Source organism: Urocitellus parryii, chromosome 2 (assembly GCF_045843805.1).
Source record: "Urocitellus parryii isolate mUroPar1 chromosome 2, mUroPar1.hap1, whole genome shotgun sequence".
Classification (NCBI taxonomy): Eukaryota; Metazoa; Chordata; class Mammalia; order Rodentia; family Sciuridae; genus Urocitellus; species Urocitellus parryii.
In genome coordinates this window covers 223,557,055-223,575,899 of record NC_135532.1, presented here as the reverse complement: position 1 = coordinate 223,575,899, position 18,845 = coordinate 223,557,055, and the positions used below count along the sequence as shown (strand labels likewise).

The 18,845-nt window shown below is 62.9% G+C and overlaps 1 protein-coding gene across 2 annotated transcripts in view; it reads left to right on the top strand.

The window, feature by feature from the left end:
- Positions 1 to 18,001, top strand: part of Rsph1 (radial spoke head component 1) — a 30,843-nt gene extending 12,842 nt beyond the window's left edge. Inside the window, exons 7-10 of one of the 2 annotated variants that reach the window (XM_077795422.1) lie at positions 4,880 to 5,039; positions 5,862 to 6,014; positions 16,676 to 16,768; positions 17,918 to 18,001. In XM_077795422.1, coding sequence (XP_077651548.1) covers positions 4,880 to 5,039; positions 5,862 to 6,014; positions 16,676 to 16,728 — 366 coding nt within the window. In that variant the 3' untranslated portion in view covers positions 16,729 to 16,768; positions 17,918 to 18,001. Of the gene's footprint in view, positions 1 to 4,879; positions 5,040 to 5,861; positions 6,015 to 16,675; positions 16,806 to 17,917 lie in introns of those variants that run through there. The other variant, XM_026410082.2, reaches the window with a different exon arrangement.
- Positions 18,002 to 18,845: the final 844 nt, after the last annotated feature.

The following is an 18,845-nucleotide window of genomic DNA, read 5'->3' as shown; positions in this document are numbered from 1 at the left end:
ATGTTTTCAGACCAGGTGGACTGTGGGCAGCTGAAACCGTGGAAAGTGAAACTGTGGGTCAGGTGGACTGCCATCTCTCTCAGCTGTGGCCGAGGCATTTCAGATTGGCTTGCATCACCCATGGGGACTGTGGCCCTGACTCTTCTCCACCACTTTCAGGTGCTCATGAGATGAAGGCAGGTCACCCTTGCTCACTGAGGGGCTCTGCTTGGCACTGCTCAGGGCTCCTGCCTGACATCATCTGGTGTCCTTCCTTTACCTTCTGCAGGCCCCAGCTTAAATCCTGACTGAATTCAGAACCAGTTTTTGCGTTCAGTGTTCAGATAATTTTCAAACCTGACTTTCTCATTTTTCTCCCTAAACTCTCTCAGATGCTAAAATTGAAGGCATCTTTGCCCCTTGACCTGCCATGGCTAGTGGATGCTCAGGCCCTCCTAGCTGTCCCCTGAGTGGCCAGGGACTGCGTGGTCTCCAGAGCACCTGCTGTTGGCCTGACTCCTCTCCTGGGATGCTGCCCTTCCTGTACTCTCTCTGGCTATGGCTACTCAGTTCCCCCAAACCACCCACTGTCCTCTGTGGTCTACAGAGTAGTTGTCCACCTCCTTTCAGTGACCAGAATCTTCTGTGGTCTCACACAAATCTGACCTCTTAGCTGTGTGTCTGCTGTTTTGTTTTGGATCCCCTCTGATGCAGCTAAGAGGAGCCACCAGCCAGGGTCAGGTCCTGGCTAACCAGAAATGGACAGGCTAAAACAGAGGCCTCACCGCCCTGAGCACGGTCTCTTCAGGGACCCCAGGTGCCCACTCAATTCAAGGTGGCTTCCACAAGCCCTCTGCATCTGGGAGAAGTGGAGGGGGGTGGGACGTGTTGTCCCACTGTGTGCTTCTCTAGCAAGCTGCAATTATGTTTGAAAGTGGCCACGACACACAGTCGGAAAACCAATCAGCCTCATTGTTCAACATGATGGTGACACATTTGGTACATTTGCTGGGCTCCCCGGGGTTGGACACCTCCCACCTGTCCCCCAAAAGAACCTGGTTGTGAATCTAGCATGTTGCCCCCACTGGTAAGAATCTGCCTGTAGTCCTACTGTGATTCCACAGGTCTGCCACCAGGGGCAGTGTGGAGAAACAGCCAAGTGGGGGCCCTCCTGGCACCAGTTATCAGAAGCCCGTATTTCAGAGTGAGGAGAAAAACAAGGTCAAGAACATCTAAGGGGCATTGACACGAGCTCCTCATTCCATTGCTCTTCGGGGAGCACCACAGGAAGCAGTGCTCACCCATGGGTGCCAAGGACTGTGACACAGAGAGCCTAGCTGTCCTCTTCCCCCAGTGAGGGGGCCATGTCCCCTGCATAGGAGCTGGTAAATCAACTGAAGTGCTCACAGTCCACGGGACAAGCCTGGCCCACCTCCTGTCCTTTTAATGAAATCCTGGATTTAGCCAGGTGCGTGGGGACACTTGTAATCTCAATGACCAGGGAGGATGAGGCAGGAGGATCGTGAGTTTGAGGCCAACCTCTGCAAGTTAGGCCCTGAGTAACTTAGTGAGACCCTGTCTTAAAATAAAAAATTTTGAAAAGGCCAGGGGATATAGTTCAGTGGTGTAGCTCCCCTGGTGTCAATTCCTGGTACCGAAATAAAATAAAATTGTGGGTGTAATGTGTTTGTATAGATCTGTAAAACAAAACTTGCTTATATTTTATTTTTTTTGCAGTGCTGGGGTTTGAACCCAAGGTCTTGGATGTTGTAGGCAAATGCTCTACCACTGGGTGACACCCCAGCTCACCATGTTTTTTGAGACAGGATGTCACCGTGTTGTCCTGGCTGGCTCCGACTTCTGCTCCAGTGACCCTTCTGCCTCAGCCTGCCATGTGGCTGGACCACACACCTGCCTGCATTTGGCCATTTCAAAGCGCACAGTTCAGTGGCACTAAGGACACGCTCTGGGCCTTGTCCACCGTCCCAGTGGAAAATGCCCGCCTGGCAATGGTACCCTGTCACCCCTCCCGCTTCCCCAGTGGCACTGAACCTGCTTTCTGTGCCATGAATGTGCTCTTTCTAGATAGTGTATACAAATGGACTCACACAGTCTTTGTCCTTCTGTGACCAGCTTATTCACTTGACAAAGAACGTAGTGTTGTCCTCCAGGGTTAGTCGCATTGTGGCCAATGTCAGACTCTCCTTCCGTTTTGTGGCAGAGTGACGTTCGTTGCCTTGTAGGACGGGCTCCTCCGTGCTTCTGTCGATGGTCGTCATTGGCTTCTGCTTGTGGTGATCATGAAGATGCTGCTGTGAACGGGTGTACCAGGCCCCGTCCGAGTGCCTTTTCCAGTCTTGGGGTGTTACCTGGGGGGCACTGCTGGGCAGCATGGTGTCCTGCTGCTTAGCTTTCTGAGGGGCTGCTGGATACTTCCTACAGCAGCTGCGCCATTTCCCTCTGCCCAGTCCTAGGAGAGGGGCCTACCTCTTGTTTTTGCAAATAGATTTATTGGTACTAGAACCCTGCCGCTGGCGCACGGACATGGCCTACGCTGCCTTCACGCTGCCAAGGCAGAACGGGCACCTGCTGCAGTCGCCATGTAGGGGTCAGGGCTCTCTAGAGGGAGAGGTCAACAGGAAGGATGATTATAGCAGGGGGACTTATTAGGCTGGCTCACGTGACCAGAAGCTGGACAGTCGACAGTGGCCGCCTGCAGGCTGGAGAGCTGGAGGAACCAGTAGCTGCACAGTCCAAGAGGCTGAAGCCCCAGAACAGGGGGGACCAATGGTGCCACTTGTCTGCGACCTAAGCCTCCTGGAGAATCACTGAAGAGTCCCCTTTGGAAGAGAAGAAGGGAAAGTTTGATATCCTCAGAGGATCCTCAGCAGCAATCAAGGACCGTTCAAGAAGAATGGAGCTTGCATCTGCTGCCCTCCCTTGTTCTTCCACCATTTATTCCATCCAAGCCTCCATCCTATTGGGCGGTGCTGCCCATGCTTAGGGAGGGTCTCCATTTCAGTTGGCTGTCCCACATGCCAATCACTCCTAGACTCACCCTCACGGACACATCCATAATCTTATTCATCCTTGGCATCTCTTAATTCAGTCAAATTGACCATGACACACTGTAATGGCCCCCCAAATCTAAAACCTTTGTTGAAACCCCTCCGGGTCATTAAATTAGTTTAGCAGACTGTGAATCACAGTTTGAAAAACAAACTCATAGAATAGAAAACCTCCAGGGGATTCTGGTGGTAGAGACCAGTGCACTGGGCTTGTGCCTGTGGGCCACACTGCTGGAGGTCTCCGGTGGACCGCAGCACCGCAAGAGCTGCCCCACACTTCTCTCCATCCCCTGCTGCCTGTGGTGCAGACTTGTCCACGGCTCCTCTGTGGCCTTCGTGGGGAGAAAGTAACATGCTTTTAAGTTCTGATCTTTTTTGTTATTAACTACTTTAGATACCCCCCCCCTTTCTAACAAAAGTCCTGTGTTTAGTGCTTCTTTCTAAATGATCTTCCCTCCCTCCCTCCTCCCTCCATTCCTTCCTCTGAAATGATATGCCTTGCACCAGGTTCCTGAGTGTATTAATTTGCTGCTTTAACAAAACACCACAAACCGGCTGACTGAAACAACAGAAATTAAACAACAGAAATTTCTGTTTGGGGATGGAGGCAGTAATTCAGTCCATCACACCAAGGAGACAGAATCCAGGAGTCTGGGTTGTGCCTGCAAGTTTTATCGGTGCTCCGGGGTCGGTGCTCGGAGAGGGAGTGAGGGAAGCAGGTTGGGCAGAAGCGGAAAGGAACTCTCAGGAGACCTGGGGAGCTCTGAAGCTGGGATGTCTGCTGCCGTGGACGGTGGAGTGGGGCCCCCGGCTCTGCAGCATTTCTGGTGGAGGCTGTCCCTTGGGAGGGACTCAGTTATGAGCAGCAGTTGCCACTGTGGCCTCCCAGCAGCGGGAGGCAGGAGCTTGGGATCCTGGTGGAGGATATGCTGGTGCGTGGAGGGCCGCTGCCCCTGGGGAGGTTCCCAGAGTGGGGACCCTGGACCAGGAGTGTCAGTGTCCATGCGCCTAGAGGCCACCACCCAGACTACTGAATGTATGGTGGATCTGCAGTCTGGGTTTCAAGGAGCTTTCCGGGTGCCTCTGCTGCAGGTCAGGTTGAGCCCTGCGGTCCTGGAGCACTGGGGTCCCCTTCCTGGTGAGGGAACTCAGACACTTTGAATCCAAGTAGAGTAATTTATTTCTGAGCGACTCAGAGGAAGACGAGTGTTGCTCTTTCCACAGGTATTACCATCTGTGCGACAGTGAGAGTGCCACATTTATAGGGTTGATGCTCAGCTTTTTGAAATTTTGTGATAATTACAGAACTGAGAAGTAGACAAATATGCTTGTCAAAATTGACATATGTGGGCTGCCAACAATTGTTGGAATTACATGTTGTTACAAAAGGCTCCATGTTTAGAGATGCTGATCTCTCGTTTCGCTTTCCTGGAATGCTATTGCCCAGAATTGTTGACGTTAGGACTTCCATGTTTACCCCTCTTGTCACTCTCGGGGCTTGTCTGATGCTGGTGTTCTTTCTGTTGTTTATATAAACATCAGAGCTGGCAGGCGTTGAGGTTGGAGGGGACTTGCAGCCTGGGCTGTCCCCTAGCTCCTGCCAGCAGCTGGGACGCCGGGCCTGGGAGCTCACGGGGCCTGGAGGGAAGCAGCACTGCTTGGTCTTCCTTCTCATCTCATGCTGGGGGTGGCGGGAGATTGGTCTGACCATGGAGGAGGGTCACCAAAAGGCTCTAACAATTCAGAACCTGTCCTTTCTTTCTTCGCTTTTAATGTTTCAAACCAAGGTTATATAAGTGTGGGTGAATTTTACATTTTTGTACTTAAAACAGGAAAGAGGAGAAGAGGAGGAAGAAGAGGAGACATTAATAACTATTGTCCCAAAGTGGAAAGCTACCAAAATCACAGACTTGGCCCTGTGGACACCGACCCTCGCTGAGGAGCAGCCCCCCACTGAGGGGCCGGGCCAGGAAGAGGTGGTGGGAATTGAAGGTGCGGAGCCCCAGTCTGTGGGAGCCGCGCGCCCTGCTCACCTGTGTGGTGGGCTCCCTGGGATGTGGACCGTGGGCCAGTGTGGTGTGAGGACATGGTCAGGGTGATCATTTGGGATCAGCCACCCTCAGGGAGAGGAGGCGGAGAAGACAGGACCCAGGGGACGGAGGAGCATCCCACGAACGTGCAGGCCTCAGCTGCCGGGTTCCTGTGACCCCAGGCGTCAGGGGCAGCACGGTGTGTGCATGTTGGCCGGGTGACTGACAGTGCTGGTGACAGTTCCTTCCTGGAGGGAGATTCAGGCAGCACTCCCCCCACTACAGTGTCACCCATTGTCGTCCACATGCCACAGAAAGTGAGGGGGCTCTAACGGGGTGACTCCCCCCGTCGCTAGGGTCGAGAGCCAACTCAGTAGAGAACAGTTGGATCAGCACTGGCTAAGTACTGGTTCCGGTACTGGAAAGTGGGTTTACGGGACAGGCTCAGGTGCAGCCGGGTCACGCCAGCACTCTCTTCCCTCTGGGATTAACGGTTGGACTCTACTGAATTGTTGCACAGCCAGCTCAGGAGCCCCGAGGCACAGAGGTCTCTCTTTCTCAATATTCATTCCAGATCCTCAGAAGGAGGCGGCATCGCGAGCCATTTGCTGCAGTGGGGCTGGGAGTGCTGTGGGGCCGGGCTCAGGCTGCAGCTGGGTGGGGGGGTGCTGGAAGAGAGCCAGGGCTGCTCTCAGGAGGAGGGAGGCCCACGCCAGGGAGCTTCCCGGCCACTGGTCACCTTCTTTACCGCTGTCCTCACCTTCTGGTGCTGGCTTTGTGACAGGCCGGGGAGAATCAGAGGAGGAAGCCCAGGACATGCCCGAGGGCTATGAGGGCGAGATGGAGATGTTGAGGCCCTTAGGCGAAGACCAAGACATCTACCCAGAGGAGGCCCGGGAGTACGGCTACGACCTGGACCAGGGTGACGGGCGCGAGGGTGAGGGGGCGCCAGGGAGAGGGGCGTGAGGGTGGGGAGCACCAGGGTGAGGGGCGCGAGGGCGGGGAGCATGAGGGTGGGGGGCGCGAGGGAGAGGAGCGAGGAGCACCAGGGAGAGGGGCACCAGGGTGGGGAGAGTGAGGGAGAGGGGCACTAGGGAGAGGAGCACCAGAGTGAGGAGCGCCAGGGTGAGGAGCACCAGGGAGAGGAGCACCAGGGTGAGGAGCACCAGGGAGAGGAGCACCAGGGTGAGGAGCACCAGTGAGAGGAGCACCAGGGTGAGGAGCACCAGGAAGAGGAGCACCAGGGTGGGGAAAGTGAAGGAGAGGGGCACGAGGGTGAGGAGCACGAGGGAGAGGAGCACCAGGGAGAGGAGCACCAGGGTGAGGAGCACCAGGGAGAGGAGCACCAGGGTGGGGAGCACCAGGGAGAGGAGCACCAGGGTGGGGAAAGTGAGGGAGAGGGGCACGAGGGTGAGGAGCACGAGGGAGAGGAGCACCAGGGTGAGGATAACCAGGGTGAGGAGCACCAGGGAGAGGAGCACCAGGGTGAGGAGCACCAGGGAGAGGAGCACCAGGGTGGGGAGCACCAGGGAGAGGAGCACCAGGGAGAGGAGCACCAGGGTGAGGGGCACCAGGGTGGGGAGAGTGAGGGAGAGGGGCACGAGGGTGAGGAGCACGAGGGAGAGGAGCACCAGGGTGAGGAGCACCAGGGAGAGGAGCGCCAGGGTGAGGGGCACCAGGGAGAGGAGCACCAGGGTGAGGGGCACCAGCGTGGGGAGAGTGAGGGAGAGGGGCACGAGGGTGAGGAGCACGAGGGAGAGGAGCACCAGGGTGAGGATAACCAGGGTGAGGAGCACCAGGGAGAGGAGCGCCAGGGTGAGGAGCACCAGGGAGAGGAGCACCAGGGTGAGGGGCACCAGGGAGAGGAGCGCCAGGGTGAGGGGCACCAGGGAGAGGAGCGCCAGGGTGAGGGGCACCAGGGTGAGGAGCACCAGGGAGAGGAGCACCAGGGAGAGGAGCGCCAGGGTGGGGAGCGCCAGGGTGAGGTGCGCCAGGGTGAGGAGCACCAGGGAGAGGAGCGCCAGGGTGAGGAGCGCCAGGGAGAGGAGCGCCAGGGTGTGGAGCGCCAGGGAGAGGAGCACCAGGGTGTGGAGCACCAGGGTGAGGAGCACCAGGGTGAGGAGCACCAGGGTGGGGAGCGCCAGGGAGAGGAGCGCCAGGGTGGGGAGCGCCAGGGTGAGGAGCACCAGGGAGAGGAGCACCAGGGTGAGGAGCACCAGGGAGAGGAGCACCAGGGTCAGGAGCACCAGGGAGAGGAGCACCAGGGAGAGGCGCACCAGGGTGGGGAGCACCAGGGTGAGGAGCACCAGGGAGAGGAGCACCAGGGAGAGGAGCGCCAGGGTGGGGAGCACCAGGGTGAGGAGCACCAGGGAGAGGAGCACCAGGGAGAGGAGCGCCAGGGTGGGGAGCGCCAGGGAGAGGAGCGCCAGGGTGAGGAGCACCAGGGTGAGGAGCACCAGGGAGAGGAGCGCCAGGGTGAGGAGCACCAGGGAGAGGAGCGCCAGGGTGTGGAGCGCCAGGGTGAGGAGCGCCAGGGTGGGGAGCGCCAGGGAGAGGAGCGCCAGGGTGGGGAGCGCCAGGGAGAGGAGCACCAGGGTGAGGAGCGCCAGGGTGAGGAGCACCAGGGAGAGGAGCGCCAGGGTGAGGAGCACCAGGGAGAGGAGCGCCAGGGTGTGGAGCGCCAGGGTGAGGAGCGCCAGGGTGGGGAGCGCGAGGGTGAGGAGCACCAGGGAGAGGAGCGCCAGGGAGAGGAGCGCCAGGGTGGGGAGCGCCAGGGAGAGGAGCACCAGGGTGAGGAGCACCAGGGAGAGGAGCATCAGGGAGAGGAGCACCAGGGTGTGGAGCACCAGGGTGAGGAGCGCCAGGGTGAGGAGCGCCAGGGTGGGGAGCGCCAGGGTGGGGAGCGCCAGGGTGGGGATCACCAGGGAGAGGAGCACCAGGGAGAGGAGCGCCAGGGAGAGGAGCGCCAGGGTGGGGAGCGCCAGAGAGAGGAGCACCAGGGTGAGGAGCGCCAGGGAGAGGAGCACCAGGGTGAGGAGCGCCAGGGAGAGGAGCACCAGGGTGAGGAGCACGAGGGAGAGGAGCACCAGGGTGGGGAGCGCCAGGGAGAGGAGCGCCAGGGTGAGGAGCACCAGGGTGAGGAGCACGAGGGAGAGGAGCACCAGGGTGAGGAGCGCCAGGGAGAGGAGCACCAGGGTGAGGAGCACCAGGGTGAGGAGCACGAGGGAGAGGAGCACCAGGGTGAGGAGCACCAGGGAGAGGAGCACCAGGGTGAGGGGCACCAGGGTGGGGAGAGTGAGGGAGAGGGGCACGAGGGTGAGGAGCACGAGGGAGAGGAGCACCAGGGTGGGGAGCTCCAGCGAGAGGAGCACCAGGGAGAGGAGCACCAGGGTGAGGAGCGCCAGTGTGAGGAGCGCCAGGGTGAGGAGTGCCAGGGTGGGGAGCGCCAGGGTGGGGAGCGCCAGGGAGAGGAGCGCCAGGGTGAGGAGCGCCAGGGTGAGGAGCGCCAGGGTGAGGAGCGCCAGGGTGGGGAGCGCCTGGGTGGGGAGCACCAGGGTGAGGAGCACCAGGGAGAGGAGCGCCAGGGAGAGGAGCGCCAGGGAGAGGAGCGCCAGGGTGGGGAGCGCCAGGGAGAGGAGCGCCAGGGTGAGGAGCACCAGGGTGAGGAGCCCCAGGGAGAGGAGCAGCAGGGTGAGGAGCGCCAGGGAGAGGAGCGCCAGGGTGAGGAGCGCCAGGGTGAGGAGCACCAGGGAGAGGAACACCAGGGTGAGGAGCACGAGGGAGAGGAGCGCCAGGGTGAGGAGCACCAGGGTGAGGAGCACGAGGGAGAGGAGCGCCAGGGTGAGGAGCGCCAGGGAGAGGAGCACCAGGGTGAGGAGCACCAGGGTGAGGAGCACCAGGGTGAGGAGCGCCAGGGTGAGGAGCACGAGGGAGAGGAGCGCCAGGGTGAGGAGCACGAGGGAGAGGAGCGCCAGGGTGAGGAGCACGAGGGAGAGGAGCGCCAGGGTGAGGAGCACGAGGGAGAGGAGCGCCAGGGTGAGGAGCGCCAGGGAGAGGAGCACCAGGGTGAGGAGCGCCAGGGAGAGGAGCGCCAGGGTGAGGAGCGCCAGGGTGAGGAGCACCAGGGAGAGGAACACCAGGGTGGGGAGCACCAGGGTGAGGAGCACCAGGGAGAGGAGCACCAGGGAGAGGAGCACCAGGGTGGGGAGTGCCAGGGAGAGGAGCGCCAGGGTGAGGAGCACCAGGGTGAGGAGCACCAGGGTGAGGAGCGCCAGGGTGAGGAGCACCAGGGAGAGGAACACCAGGGTGAGGAGCGCCAGGGAGAGGAGCGCCAGGGTGAGGAGCGCCAGGGTGAGGAGCACCAGGGAGAGGAACACCAGGGTGGGGAGCACCAGGGTGAGGAGCACCAGGGAGAGGAGCATCAGGGAGAGGAGCACCAGGGTGGGGAGTGCCAGGGAGAGGAGCGCCAGGGTGAGGAGCACCAGGGTGAGGAGCACCAGGGTGGGGAGCGCCAGGGAGAGGAGCGCCAGGGTGGGGAGCGCCAGGGAGAGGAGCACCAGGGTGAGGAGCACCAGGGTGAGGAGCACCAGGGAGAGGAGCACCAGGGTGTGGAGCACCAGGGTGAGGAGCGCCAGGGTGACGAGCGCCAGGGTGAGGAGCGCCAGGGTGAGGAGCGCCAGGGAGAGGAGCGCCAGGGTGGGGAGCGCCAGGGAGAGGAGCGCCAGGGTGAGGAGCGCCAGGGAGAGGAGCACCAGGGTGTGGAGCACCAGGGTGAGGAGCACCAGGGTGAGGAGCGCCAGGGAGAGGAGCACCAGGGTGTGGAGCACCAGGGTGAGGAGCGCCAGGGTGAGGAGCGCCAGGATGGGGAGCGCCAGGGTGAGGAGCACCAGGGAGAGGAGCGCCAGGGAGAGGAGCGCCAGGGAGAGGAGCGCCAGGGTGGGGAGCGCCAGGGAGAGGAGCACCAGGGTGAGGAGCGCCATGGAGAGGAGCACCAGGGTGAGGAGCGCCAGGGAGAGGAGCACCAGGGTGAGGAGCACGAGGGAGAGGAGCACCAGGGTGAGGAGCACCAGGGAGAGGAGCACGAGGGTGTGGAGCACCAGGGTGAGGAGCGCCAGGGTGGGGAGCGCCAGGGTGAGGAGCGCCAGGGTGAGGAGCACCAGGGTGAGGAGCACCAGGGTGGGGAGCACCAGGGAGAGGAGCGCCAGGGTGGGGAGCGCCAGGGAGAGGAGCGCCAGGGTGAGGAGCACCAGGGTGAGGAGCACCAGGGAGAGGAGCACCAGGGTGTGGAGCACCAGGGTGAGGAGCACCAGGGTGAGGAGCGCCAGGGTGAGGAGCACCAGGGTGAGGAGCACCAGGGAGAGGAGCACCAGGGTGTGGAGCACCAGGGTGAGGAGCGCCAGGGTGAGGAGCGCCAGGGTGAGGAGCACCAGGGTCAGGAGCACCAGGGAGAGGAGCACCAGGGAGAGGCCCACCAGGGTGGGGAGCACCAGGGTGAGGAGCACCAGGGAGAGGAGCACCAGGGAGAGGAGCGCCAGGGTGGGGAGCGCGAGGGTGAGGAGCACCAGGGAGAGGAGCGCCAGGGAGAGGAGCGCCAGGGTGGGGAGCGCCAGGGTGAGGAGCCCCAGGGTGAGGAGCGCCAGGGTGGGGAGCGCGAGGGTGAGGAGCACCAGGGAGAGGAGCGCCAGGGAGAGGAGCGCCAGGGTGGGGAGCGCCAGGGAGAGGAGCACCAGGGTGAGGAGCACCAGGGTGAGGAGCACCAGGGTGGGGAGCGCCAGGGAGAGGAGCGCCAGGGTGGGTAGCGCCAGGGAGAGGAGCACCAGGGTGAGGAGCACCAGGGTGAGGAGCACCAGGGAGAGGAGCACCAGGGAGAGGAGCACCAGGGTGAGGAGCACCAGGGTGTGGAGCGCCAGGGTGAGGAGCGCCAGGGTGAGGAGCGCCAGGGTGGGGAGCGCCAGGGTGGGGAGCGCCAGGGTGGGGAGCGCCAGGGAGAGGAGCACCAGGGAGAGGAGCGCCAGGGTGGGGAGCGCCAGAGAGAGGAGCACCAGGGTGAGGAGTGCCAGGGAGAGGAGCACCAGGGTGAGGAGCGCCAGGGAGAGGAGCACCAGGGTGAGGAGCACGAGGGAGAGGAGCACCAGGGTGGGGAGCGCCAGGGAGAGGAGCGCCAGGGTGAGGAGCACCAGGGTGAGGAGCACGAGGGAGAGGAGCACCAGGGTGAGGAGCGCCAGGGAGAGGAGCACCAGGGTGAGGAGCACCAGGGTGAGGAGCACGAGGGAGAGGAGCACCAGGGTGAGGAGCACCAGGGAGAGGAGCACCAGGGTGAGGGGCACCAGGGTGGGGAGAGTGAGGGAGAGGGGCACGAGGGTGAGGAGCACGAGGGAGAGGAGCACCAGGGTGGGGAGCTCCAGCGAGAGGAGCACCAGGGAGAGGAGCACCAGGGTGAGGAGCGCCAGGGTGAGGAGCGCCAGGGTGAGGAGTGCCAGGGTGGGGAGTGCCAGGGAGAGGAGCGCCAGGGTGAGGAGCGCCAGGGTGAGGAGCGCCAGGGTGAGGAGCGCCAGGGTGAGGAGCGCCAGGGTGGGGAGCGCCTGGGTGGGGAGCACCAGGGTGAGGAGCACCAGGGAGAGGAGCACCAGGGAGAGGAGCGCCAGGGAGAGGAGCGCCAGGGTGGGGAGCGCCAGGGAGAGGAGCACCAGGGTGAGGAGCACCAGGGTGAGGAGCCCCAGGGAGAGGAGCACCAGGGTGAGGAGCGCCAGGGAGAGGAGCACCAGGGTGAGGAGCACGAGAGAGAGGAGCACCAGGGTGGTTGAGCGCCAGGGAGAGGAGCACCAGGGTGAGGAGCACCAGGGTGAGGAGCACGAGGGAGAGGAGCGCCAGGGTGAGGAGCGCCAGGGAGAGGAGCACCAGAGTGAGGAGCGCCAGGGAGAGGAGCGCCAGGGTGAGGAGCACCAGGGTGAGGAGCACCAGGGAGAGGAACACCAGGGTGGGGAGCACCAGGGTGAGGAGCACCAGGGAGAGGAGCACCAGGGAGAGGAGCACCAGGGTGGGGAGTACCAGGGAGAGGAGCACCAGGGTGAGGAGCACCAGGGTGAGGAGCACCAGGGTGGGGAGTGCCAGGGAGAGGAGCGCCAGTGTGGGGAGCGCCAGGGAGAGGAGCACCAGGGTGAGGAGCACCAGGGTGAGGAGCACCAGGGAGAGGAGCACCAGGGTGTGGAGCACCAGGGTGTGGAGCGCCAGGGTGACGAGCGCCAGGGTGAGGAGCACCAGGGTGAGGAGCGCCAGGGAGAGGAGCACCAGGGTGGGGAGCACCAGGGTGAGGAGCACCAGGGAGAGGAGCACCAGGGAGAGGAGCACCAGGGTGGGGAGCGCCAGGGAGTGGAGCACCAGGGTGAGGAGGACCAGGGTGAGGAGCACCAGGGAGAGGAGCACCAGGGTGAGGAGCACCAGGGAGAGGAGCACCAGGGTGTGGAGCACCAGGGTGAGGAGCGCCAGGGTGAGGAGCGCCAGGGTGAGGAGCACCAGGGAGAGGAGCACCAGGGAGAGGAGCGCCAGGGAGAGGAGCGCCAGGGTGGGGAGCGCCAGGGAGAGGAGCACCAGGGTGAGGAGCACCAGGGAGAGGAGCACCAGGGAGAGGAGGACCAGGGTGGGGAGCGCCAGGGAGAGGAGCACCAGGGTGAGGAGCACCAGGGTGAGGAGCACCAGGGTGGGGAGTGCCAGGGAGAGGAGCGCCAGGGTCGGGAGCACCAGGGAGAGGATCACCAGGGTGAGGAGCACCAGGGTGAGGAGCACCAGGGAGAGGAGCACCAGGGTGAGGAGCACCAGGGAGAGGAGCGCCAGGGTGTGGAGCACCAGGGTGAGGAGAGCCAGGGTGAGGAGCGCCAGGGAGAGGAGCACCAGGGTGAGGAGCGCCAGGGTGAGGAGCGCCAGGGTGAAGAGTGCCAGGGTAGGGAGCACCAGGGTGAGGAGCGCCAGGGTGAAGAGTGCCAGGGTAGGGAGCACCAGGGTGAGGAGCACCAGGGAGAGGAGCACCAGGGAGAGGAGCGTCAGGGAGAGGAGCGCCAGGGTGGGGAGCGCCAGGGAGAGGAGCACCAGGGTGAGGAGCGCCAGGGAGAGGAGCAGCAGGGTGAGGAGCACCAGGGAGAGGAGCACCAGGGTGAGGGGTACCAGGGTGGGGAGAGTGAGGGAGAGGGGCACGAGGGTGAGGAGCGCCAGGGTGGGGAGCGCCAGGGAGAGGAGCGCCAGGGTGAGGAGCACCAGGGTGGGGAGCACCAGGGTGGGGAGCGCCAGGGAGAGGAGCGCCAGGGTGGGGAGCGCCAGGGAGAGGAGCGCCAGGGTGAGGAGCACCAGGGTGAGGAGCACCAGGGAGAGGAGCACCAGGGTGTGGAGCACCAGGGTGAGGAGCACCAGGGTGAGGAGCGCCAGGGTGAGGAGCACCAGGGTGAGGAGCACCAGGGAGAGGAGCACCAGGGTGTGGAGCACCAGGGTGAGGAGCGCCAGGGTGAGGAGCGCCAGGGTGAGGAGCACCAGGGTCAGGAGCACCAGGGAGAGGAGCACCAGGGAGAGGCCCACCAGGGTGGGGAGCACCAGGGTGAGGAGCACCAGGGAGAGGAGCACCAGGGAGAGGAGCGCCAGGGTGGGGAGCGCGAGGGTGAGGAGCACCAGGGAGAGGAGCGCCAGGGAGAGGAGCGCCAGGGTGGGGAGCGCCAGGGTGAGGAGCCCCAGGGTGAGGAGCGCCAGGGTGGGGAGCGCGAGGGTGAGGAGCGCCAGGGAGAGGAGCGCCAGGGAGAGGAGCGCCAGGGTGGGGAGCGCCAGGGAGAGGAGCACCAGGGTGAGGAGCACCAGGGTGAGGAGTGCCAGGGTGGGGAGCGCCAGGGAGAGGAGCGCCAGGGTGGGTAGCGCCAGGGAGAGGAGCACCAGGGTGAGGAGCACCAGGGTGAGGAGCACCAGGGAGAGGAGCACCAGGGAGAGGAGCGCCAGGGTGAGGAGCGCCAGGGTGTGGAGCGCCAGGGTGAGGAGCGCCAGGGTGAGGAGCGCCAGGGTGGGGAGCGCCAGGGTGGGGAGCGCCAGGGTGGGGAGCGCCAGGGAGAGGAGCGCCAGGGTGGGGAGCGCCAGAGAGAGGAGCACCAGGGTGAGGAGTGCCAGGGAGAGGAGCACCAGGGTGAGGAGCGCCAGGGAGAGGAGCACCAGGGAGAGGAACACCAGGGTGAGGAGCACGAGGGAGAGGAGCACCAGGGTGGGGAGCGCCAGGGAGAGGAGCGCCAGGGTGAGGAGCACCAGGGTGAGGAGCACGAGGGAGAGGAGCACCAGGGTGAGGAGCGCCAGGGAGAGGAGCACCAGGGTGAGGAGCACGAGGGAGAGGAGCACCAGGGTGGGGAGCGCCAGGGAGAGGAGCGCCAGGGTGAGGAGCACCAGGGTGAGGAGCACGAGGGAGAGGAGCACCAGGGTGAGGAGCGCCAGGGAGAGGAGCACCAGGGTGAGGAGCACCAGGGTGAGGAGCACGAGGGAGAGGAGCACCAGGGTGAGGAGCACCAGGGAGAGGAGCACCAGGGTGAGGGGCACCAGGGTGGGGAGAGTGAGGGAGAGGGGCACGAGGGTGAGGAGCACGAGGGAGAGGAGCACCAGGGTGGGGAGCTCCAGCGAGAGGAGCACCAGGGAGAGGAGCACCAGGGTGGGGAGCGCCAGGGTGGGGAGCACCAGGGTGAGGAGCACCAGGGAGAGGAGCACGAGGTAGAGGAGCACCAGGGTGGGGAGCTCCAGCGAGAGGAGCACCAGGGAGAGGAGCGCCAGGGTGGGGAGCGCCAGGGTGGGGAGCACCAGGGTGAGGAGCACCAGGGAGAGGAGCACGAGGGAGAGGAGCACCAGGGTGAGGAGCACCAAGGAGAGGAGCGCCAGGGTGAGGAGCGCCAGGGAGAGGAGCACCAGGGTGAGGAGCACCAGGGTGGGGAGAGTGAGGGAGAGGGGCACGAGGGTGAGGAGCACGAGGGAGAGGAGCACCAGGGTGGGGAGCGCCAGGGAGAGGAGCACCAGGGTGAGCAGCACCAGGGAGAGGAGCACCAGGGTGAGGAGCACCAGGGTGGGGAGCGCCAGGGAGAGGAGCACCAGGGTGAGGAGCACCAGGGTGAGGAGCACCAGGGTGGGGAGCTCCAGGGTGGTGAGCACCAGGGTGGGGAGCGCCAGGGTGAGGAGTGCCAGGGTGAGGAGCGCCAGGGTGAGGAGCGCCAGGGTGAGGAGTGCCTGGGTGAGGAGCGCCAGGGTGAGGAGCGCTAGGGTGGGGAGCGCCAGGGAGAGGAGCACCAGGTTGAGGAGCATCAGGGTGAGGAGCGCCAGGGTGGGGAGCGCCAGGGAGAGGAGCTCCAGGTTGAGGAGCATCAGGGTGAGGAGCGCCAGGGTGAGGAGCGCCAGGGTGAGGAGCGCCAGGGTGAGGAGCACCAGGGTGGGGAGTGCCAGGGAGAGGAGCGCCAGGGTGGGGAGCGCCAGGGTGAGGAGCACCAGGGAGAGGGGCACAAGGGAGAGGATCACCAGGGTGAGGAGCGCCAGGGTGAGGAGCACCAGGGAGAGGGGCACAAGGGAGAGGATCACCAGGGTGAGGAGCGCCAGGGAGAGGAGCGCCAGGGTGGGGAGCGCCAGGGTGGGGAGCGCCAGGGTGAGGAGCGCCAGGGTGAGGAGCGCCAGGGTGAGGAGCGCCAGGGTGAGGAGCGCCAGGGTGAGGAGCATCAGGGTGAGGAGCGCCAGGGTGAGGAGCGCCAGGGTGAGGAGCGCCAGGGTGAGGAGCGCCAGGGTGGGGAGCGCCAGGGAGAGGAGCGCCAGGGTGAGGAGCGCCAGGGTGAGGAGCACCAGGGTGAGGAGCGCCAGGGAGAGGGGCACAAGGGAGAGGATCACCAGGGTGAGGAGCACCAGGGTGAGGAGCACGATTGTGAGGAGCTCCAGGGAGAGGAGCACGAGGGTGAGGAGCACCAGGGTGGGGAGCGCCTGGGTGTGGAGCGCCAGGGTGAGGAGCACCAGGGTGGGGAGCGCCAGCGTCAGGAGTGCCAGGGTGAGGAGCACCAGGGTGGGGAGCGCCAGGGTGAGGAGCACCAGGGTGAGGAGCGCCAGGGTGAGGAGTGCCAGGTCAGGAGCACCAGGGTGAGGAGCACCAGGGTGGGGAGCGCCAGTGTGAGGAGCACCAGGGTGGGGATCGCCAGGGTCAGGAGCGCCAGGGTCAGGAGCGCCAGGGTGAGGAGCACCAGGGTGAGGAGCACCAGGGTGGGGAGCACGATTGTGAGGAGCACCAGGGTGAGGAGCACCAGGGTGAGGAGCCTGAGCATGAAGCCGGAGCCACGCGCAGGCGGAGCGTGGGGCTCACCCTCCTCCCACCATGGGGTCCTTGGGCCAGGCCCAGGGGCCTGGAGGGGCCTGCAGAAGGCCCACTGTGAGCTCAGGGGGCCCTCCTACAGAAGGCTGCTCCCGTTGCCTCTGATCCCAGCAGGGCTGCCCGTCCTGGATGCAGCGCTCACTCCTGCTCTCCCAGCAGGGCTGCCCTGGCTCGGGCCCCTTGGAGACATGGACGTGGCTTTTATTGTGTCAGGTGGTTGTTTCCATATACTCCGATTTCCCTTTTCTTCTCAGGAAATGTGAGCTTTGAAGAAGAAGAAGGCAGACAATCGGATCTGCAGGACTGAGATCCAGCGGTGGAAGGTCCAGATTGCAGCAGGTGGCAGGGTGGGCAGTTAGGGCCAATCTTTCTTATTTAGTCATTTGTTAAGTTGGTTTGCAATTGAAATAAATCTTTCCGTCATCTTTTGTTTCTGAAGCAGTCTCTGCTGCAATTCTTTGAACTGTTTCCTCCAGCTTGGCCCCATGGTTCCACCAACTGCCCCCATAGGGAAGGAAGGTCGAAGGAAGGTCAGCCATAGAGAAGTGTGGTGTGGGCTCTGACCCCACCTACTGCCATGCTTACCTCCTCCCCTCCTCAGGCCTCCCTAGTCCCTGGGACACAACAGTATTGAAACAAGGCCAGTAAATGACCTTGCAATGTCCTCGTCTGGGTGTTCAAGTGAAAGGAAGACAGCAGCTTACATCAAAGCTGGAGTTGATGGAGCCTGGTGAGGGAGACCTGTCCCAAGCCAGCAGGTCCCAAGGCAGCTTGCTGCAGCAGTGAGCCAGGTGTGAATGCAGGAGATGACAGTGCCAGCCCAGGGCACATGCAGGTGGAGCGGAAGCCAAACAGGCCACTTGCCCTCCTGGAGGCCAGCTGTCTGGATCGACGACAGTACCTAAAGCTGATACAGAGCCAGGCCCAGCTCTCTCAGGTTCTGTGAAGATTCGGCAGAAGAAGCTGGGAGCAGGTCACCCCTGGAGGCAGCCTAGAGGGTTAGGAAATAGTGGGTGCATGGTGACATGGCACAGATGCGTCCATCTGCCGCACTGAATGATGACTCTCAGTGTGGACAGGCCGGCGTTGGAAGAGGCTGCTGAGAGGGGTCTGGGTCTAGCTTCCAAGCTTCCAAGGACAGGCTGACTCTCCTCAGGGGCTACTGTAGCGGGTGACTGTAAGTCGAGTGCTTACTGACCACCTGTAATGGAGGGCCCTTGGGACAGCACTGGATCCACCAGCTCATGCTCTGCGAGTGGAGCCACAGGCCAGGCCTCTCTTTTCCAACACGGTCAACATTTTAAGTCCACCATTGAGACCTGCTGCTCAGAAAAAAAGATTCTTTCAAATATCACTGCTCATTGGCCAAACACCTCGTCCCCAAGAGCTCTGGTGGAGAGGGACACGGGGCCTGTGTTGTGTCCAGGCCTGCTGGCCCAGCACCCCTCTGCACCGGGGACTGGGGGTCATTCTGACTTCTCGTCTTCTTGTTTAAGAAGCGTGTTCTGTGGGGCTGTGAGTACCCTTGGTGATGCCTCCTCTGATCCGGGCAGTTGAAAACCTGGAAGGTTCCGTTCCGGATGCCGGTAAGAACATTCATGGTCAGGGGAGGGGGACAAGATCCCTACACTAACGGGAAGAAGTTCATCCCGACCCTCACGGGGACTTTGGGGGGCTCAGGAAGGCGGTGGAGAAGGAACTGTGCAGGCGATGCACGCGGCAAGAGGCCCAGACGGAGAAGTGGAGCCTGGGGACGTGGCTGGATGGCTGCACCTCACAGTGACACTTCCACAGGTGAGGAGTCACTTCTTGTGAATGGGCAAAGAGCATGGTCTTGAGATGGCACCGACTTCTGGGAGGATGCTGTGATCGAGGTGATGTGGTTGAGGATTTAGAATAGTGCACCCGCGGGTTGGAAGAGCAGATTCCCAATGTCCTAGTGTGGGCACGGTGCTGTCCCCAGCCTCCCATGCTACAGGAAACCTGTCCTGAAAGGAAGAGCCCATGCATGCAGTGGACCTCACCGCTTCTTGTTCTGAGAAACTTCCAGGCCATCCAGCTTTCTGCAGCTGGCCCCCGCGTCAGTCGGGCACCATCAACACTGAGGCAAGACCCTCTATCAGCAGGACGATGTGACTCCCGAAAGGCTCAGGTGACTATTAGTGTGCTTTAGGAATAAAGAATCTTTAATAATAAGAGTCTACAGATTTTTTGGACCATGCTATTGTACACTTGCTTATTTGATGGAAGGAAAACCACAACTTTTATATGCACTGGAAAACCAAGGATATCAAGGTGACGTGCTTGACTGTGATCTCTTTGTTTTGGTCTGGAACTGAACCCACGGAGTCATGAAGGTGTGCTTGTGTGGTCGACCTGTGGTGAGCAGGTGATCCTGGTGATCACTGGGGCCCAAGTTCAGGC